This window comes from Pleurodeles waltl, chromosome 9, assembly GCF_031143425.1.
Source record: "Pleurodeles waltl isolate 20211129_DDA chromosome 9, aPleWal1.hap1.20221129, whole genome shotgun sequence".
NCBI lineage: Eukaryota > Metazoa > Chordata > Amphibia > Caudata > Salamandridae > Pleurodeles > Pleurodeles waltl.
This window is the reverse complement of record NC_090448.1, coordinates 406,779,269-406,785,376: the sequence shown is the minus strand read 5'-3', so window position 1 is coordinate 406,785,376 and position 6,108 is coordinate 406,779,269. Positions and strand designations below refer to the sequence as shown.

The 6,108-nt window shown below is 50.8% G+C and overlaps 1 protein-coding gene across 1 annotated transcript in view; it reads right to left on the bottom strand.

Moving 5' to 3' along the window:
* LOC138259410 (girdin-like) overlaps nt 1-6,108 on the bottom strand; it is a 632,998-nt gene that overhangs the window by 458,016 nt on the left and 168,874 nt on the right. Inside the window, exon 7 of the mRNA XM_069207157.1 lies at nt 199-339. Within this exon, the coding sequence (XP_069063258.1) occupies nt 199-339 (141 nt within the window). The remainder of the gene's footprint in view (nt 1-198; nt 340-6,108) is intronic.

Here is a 6,108-nt window from a genome sequence, read left to right as displayed (position 1 = left end):
AAAGTACCTTAAAAGAACTAACACATCTTAAAGACGGGTGACCTAAAGAAACAGAACCACATAAAGGACATACACCTGAAGGACAGGTACGTGAAAGAAAATACACCTTAGGACGAGATAAAAGAAAAGAAATTACACAACTGAGACATAAAGGTCATGTAACAGAAATGACACAAACTGTGAGCTTCGACTTCTGACCTCTGAACTCTCCTCTGACTCCTGCAAGAGGCGCTGCAGGTGATGCACCAGAGTTTCAAAGGCAAACTCCAGATGTTCACGGGAGATATCTGGCAGATCTGAGCACTGTAGTGGGAACACATAGCTAGGGTTTTGGGTCACCTGCCAAAATAAAGAGGAAAAAGGTTTCAACATATTAAGAAACAACAAGAACTCTTTTTTATGAGCCGAAACACAAACAACATGCTTCCAAACTGGGACCTCTAATTCAAGCCTGAACAACCCATCCCGTACCCCTAAAAGTATACCCAAACCAATCCATGGTGCTTCCATCTCTCTCCACACCTTCCTGTCCAGCTAGGAATACACAGAGAGAACACTAGAGTCAGAAACCTCAAGCAATGTCCCGCATTTCCAACCAAAATCCCCAAAGCAACAATCTCCTTCACAGCCAGATAGTACCTCCAAGCACAGTCATGTAAGCCTGGCCTAACCAGGAACAGATGCTGTATCCCATTCAGGACTCCAGAGCTAAGTCTGAAGTCCTACATTTGTGGAGGATACCCAAACCCAACTATGAAATTCCACAACCTCAGTCAAGAACACAAAGTCACACATCAAAAGTAGGAGGTAAGGGAAGTGGATGAGGTTAGAAGAGCTGAAAGCAGGGAAGAAGACGGGGCCCAACGGACTCTCTCCTGAATTTTTCAAAAGCATAGGTTGGAAACCCAGCAAACCTCTTCTCCAAATGATTATAGAGGCCCAGAAGGAGGAGTGCTTATAGAGAGATCTTAGGACAGCCAATATTGTCCTCATACACAGAGCGGGTAGGCCTGCAGATGGCTGAGCTTCCTAGTAGCCGCTTTCCTTACTCAATATAGAGGTGAAAATACATGCAAAGTGTTAGAAATGAGGTTTCTAGTTGGCTAGGGTATGCGCCTCAGCCAGGCAGAACCCACCTCTCTAATCAGGGCAAGTCAGTTAGACACCAAAGATAACCTGTGCTCACCCCAGTAGCTTGGCACAGAGCAGTCAGGCTTATCCCCAGGGGCAATGTGTAAAGTGTTTGCGCAAGAAGAAGCCCGCACCAGTGACACAATAAATGCACCACAAAACAAACTCCACACATGATTTTATAAAAATAGATTTCTATATTGCATATAAACATAGGCCAACACAACATGAACCAACAATTACTTTGCGAACTAGGCATTCGTCACACATCATGATGAGTGCAATGAGAGAGAGACCTATATGTTGCAACCACCATAAAACAAAATTACTGTGCGTACTAGGCAGTCATATAGTACTCATTGTCCTAAACAAGGTAAGGCAGAACGACCTAAATCACTATATTAGGGCTAGTTATGCAGCAGATAATAGAATAAACCCACATTAATCGTTCCTGCTGTTCATCATCCCTGCTGTGCATCCTATGCAAAGCCTGACCATGTGAGAATCAAAATGGCAAATATCACGACCTCAGTGGATATTTAGTTCATAAAATGGAACAGGTTATCATGCTGTGGTAAGGCACACCGATCAGGTCATGAAAAGTTACCTGAATTACCAAATGTCGCCATTAATTTACAGGACACAGCATTCTTGTGCTCCTATTACATGTAACGGTAGTTTTCCTAACATGTAGGTGACAGGGAAACCTGCACACCTACCACACAAATTAAGGTAGCTGGTAGAAGTCATCACAGACTCTGGGGGCCTCAGACGAGGACTCACCCGTGCCGTGACTGACAACGAAAAAGTGCCCAGAGGTATGTCAGCTTTGGGGGGCACACACGGTAGGCGAAAGCAAGGAGGCCCCACCTGGCCTCCCACATGCAGATTAGTACCGGAGCAGCTCCGCGCGGACCTGCGGTGCTCCTGCAGGAAGCTCAAGGGCTGCAGCTCAATGCAGGAGACCTCCCTTGGTTTCTCTGAGCAGGGCTGCGTTGGGAACAAGCCTCCTGCTGTGATGTCATTTGCATTGCTTTCTTCTTGGCCGCCACATGATCACTGTATCCATCAGCGCAGGTCTTCTTTCTGGGCTGCGAGGTGAACACTCTGGCCCATGAGGCACTGCTCGGCCAGGCAGCTCTTGCATCAACCTCCAGCCAGCCCTTGCCAAGAGTCTAATGCCGTCTCATGCCATGGTGGATGCCTAGCTATCCCAGTGAGCTTCACTGGTGCCAGGATGGCCTGAAACCCCTGGGTGGGATCAGGTGACATGGGAGGTTTTCCTCCGACACTGACGGAAGCGCAGGACCTCCTAAGCAATGCCAGAGGTCTCACGCCAGCTTCCCTTCCACGGCTGCCCTTCAAAGTACAAGAGACACTGGTCCTGGTCAATTCTATCTCATCTGGGATTCCCCGATGAGTAGTGGAGCAGCCATACACTGGTCAATAAGGAGAAGTGCTCCACATGCCTTGACGAGCCACAAAAGGAAAATGTTCTGCACGTGTTATGAGGCAGTAAAGCGCTCACCATGTGCTAGTTGGAATGAAGGAAATATAAGCCCCTCTCATGTGCTATTTTGCAGGGTTGAGTTCTGTCAGCCTCAGAACCCATGGCAGTCCCACTGGCAAAGGTACTCTGAGGGAGGAGGGGGCGATCAGCAAGACCCTAGAGAACACTAGTTGTGGGGAACAGAGGGAGTTAGCAAGTGGCAGGCCAGCACATAGTTACTTGTCAGAGTGACAGTCCCAATAACAACCTAGCAGGCAGCAGGTCAGCATAACAAGCAGTCATTTTAATGGCGGTTCGCCTGGCAGCATAACATTTCCTTCTGGCAATGTGCAGTCTGTAGGGACAGCAGCATCTGGTTACAAGTCCATGCAGTGTTTCAAAACATGGAGCAAGAGCCCCTGTAATTATATTCAAAATGTCTTTGATGTGGAGGTAACTTCAAAAGAAGCTTAGAAGTGCACATCACCCCCTTTCACCCGCAGCCCTGGCTCCAGACATCAGTAGGGGGTAAAAAAGCACTTTGTGTGAGAGCAGGACACAGCCTATACAAGTATAAGTGTGCCCTGCCTCCCTCTCTCACAGTCCAGGAAGGCCGTTCAGTATGCAGATGTAATCCTGTTACACCCCAATCCTCCCTGTGTAATGGATGTCTGGAAGTATGCACAAAGCACAGCTGTCAATCTACCCTAGATGTGGATTGGAGTCAGCCTGCAAAACACAAGTCATAAGCACAGTGAAATGCCCGCTTTCTAAAAGTGGTAATTCCACAATAGTAATGAAAAATCCACCTACACCGATAAGCAGGATTTTTCGCTACCATTCCAAACATACCAAGCATGCACACGCTACTCCTCAAAGATCAGAAATTATCACTTAACAACGGTTAAGGGAATTCCCAATGCTAGCCTATGAGAGGAGTAGGCCTCACAGCAGTGAGAAACCAAATAGTCTGTTTGTCACTAATGGGACACAGCACTCTTCCCATAGGGCCACCTAGGGCCTACCCTAGGGGTGACCTTTATGTAGTAAAAGGAGGGTTTCGGGCTTGGCAAGTAACTTTAAATGCCAAGTCAATGTGGAAGTAAACTGCACATGCAGGCCCTGCAGTGGCAGGCCTGTGACAGGTTTGAAAGGCTACTTCTGTGGGTGGCGCAAGAAGTGCTGCAGGCCCACTAGTAGCATTTCATTTACAGGTATATGGGATAATGCTGTATAAGGGACTTACAGGTAAATTAAATGTGCCAAGCAGGTGTAAGCCAGTCATGAAATCAATCAATCAATCAATCAAGAATTTACAAAGCGCGCTATGTACCCGTCAGGGTTTCGAGGCGCTGGGGGGGGTGGGGGGTGGGTGCTGCTAGCGTTCGAAGAGCCATGTCTTGAGGAGTCTCCTGAAGGTGAGGAGGTCCTGGGTCTGGGGTAGTGAGGTGGGGAGAGAGTTCCAGGTCTTGGCGGCGAGGAAGGAGAAGGATCTGCCGCCAGAGGTCTTGCGCTGGATTTGGGGGACGATGGCGAGGGCGAGGTTGGCAGAGCGGAGTTGACGTGTGGGGACGTAGAAGTTGAGTCTGGTGTTCAGGTAGGTGGGTCCGGTGTTGTGTAGTGCCTTGTGTGCGTGGATGAGGAGTTTGAAGGTGATCCTTTTGTCCACAGGGAGCCAGTGGAGGTCCTTCAGGTGGGGGGAAATGTGACATCGGCGGGGTATGTCGAGGATCAGGCGAGCGGATGCGTTCTGGATGCGTTGGAGTCGTTTGATGTCTTTCGTTGGGATGCCTGTGTAGAGTTCGTTGCCGTAGTCAAGTCTGCTACTGACGAGGGCTTGAGTCACCGTCTTCCTGGTTCCTGTTGGAATCCACTTGAAGATCCTGCGGAGCATGCGGAGGGTGTTGAAACAAGAAGAGGAGACGGTGTTGATCTGTTTGGACATGGTGAGAGCAGAGTCGAGGATGACGCCGAGGTTTTGTGCGTGGCTGGCTAGGGTGGGAGGGGGTCCGAGGGTGGTGGGCCACCAGGAGTCGTTCCAGGCCGAGGGGGTGCGTCCGAGGATGAGGACTTCTGTCTTGTCGGAGTTGAGCTTCAGGCGGCTGTTGCTCATCCACTCAGCGATGGATTTTAGTCCCTCGTGGAGGTTGGTTTTGGCGGTGAGCGGATCTTTGGTCAAGGAGAGGACGAGCTGGGTGTCGTCGGCGTAGGAGATGATGCTGAGGTTGTGTTGACGGGCCAGTCGTGCGAGGGGGGCCATGTATACGTTGAACAACGTTGGGCTAAGAGAGGAGCCTTGGGGGACGCCGCAGATGAGGTTGGTGGCTTTGGAGCGGAAGGGTGAGAGTCGGACTCTCTGGGTTCTGTCGGAGAGGAAGGATGAGATCCAGTTGAGGGCTTTGTCTTGGATGCCGGCTTCGTGGAGACGGGTTAGCAGGGTGCGGTGGCAGACTGTGTCGAAAGCTGCAGATAGGTCGAGGAGGATGAGGGCTGAGGTTTCGCCATTGTCCATTTGTTGTCTGATGTCATCTGTGGCGGCGAGGAGTGCGGTCTCAGTGCTGTGGTTACGTCTGAATCCAGATTGTGAGGGGTCTAGGATGGAGTTGACTTCTAGGAAGTGGGCGAGCTGTGCGTTGACGATCTTCTCAATGACTTTCGCTGGAAAAGGGAGGAGAGAGATCGGTCGGAAGTTTTTGAGATCGTTGGGGTCAGCCTTGGGTTTCTTGAGGAGGGGCTGGATTTCTGCGTGCTTCCAGCTTTCTGGGAAGGTGGCGGAGTTGAAGGAGCGGTTGATGATCTTGCGGAGTTTGGGGGCGATGGTGGCGTCGGCTTTGTTGAATACGTGATGTGGGCACGGGTCCGTGGGAGAGCCTGAGTGGATGGAATTCATGGTTGTTAGGGTTTCGGTGTCGTCTACTTGGGTCCAGGTGGTGAGGCGGCAGGCGTTGGAGGAGTCGTCGGGGGTGGGGTCTGGCGGAGGTGCGGTGTTGAAGCTGTCGTGGATGGCTGCGATTTTCTGGTGGAAGAAGGTGGAGAGATCGTCGCAGAGTTTCTGGGAGGGAGGGACGTCGTTGACTTTGGCGTTAGGGTTGGAGAGCTCCTTCACGATGCAGAAGAGTTCTTTGCAGTCGTGGGCGTTGTTGTTGAGGCGTTCTGTGAAGTGGGCGCGCTTGGCGAGTCGGATCCGTTGGTGGTGTTCACGGTTGGCGTCCTTGAGGGTAGCAAGGTTCTCAGGTGTGCGCTCTAGGATCCATTTCTTCTTGAGTTTCTGGCAGGTGCGTTTGGAGGTGGTCAGTTCGGCTGTGAACCATGCTGGTTTTTTCTTTTCTTGGTTGGCGGTGGGTTTCTTGAGTGGGGCTAAGGTGTTGGCGCAGTTGAGGATCCATTGATGGAGGTTGATGGCGGCGGTGCTCGGGTCGGTGGGTTCGGGTGGTGGGTTTTTGGTGAGTGTGCTGGTTAGTTGGTCTTCGGTGACTTTTCCCCAGCGG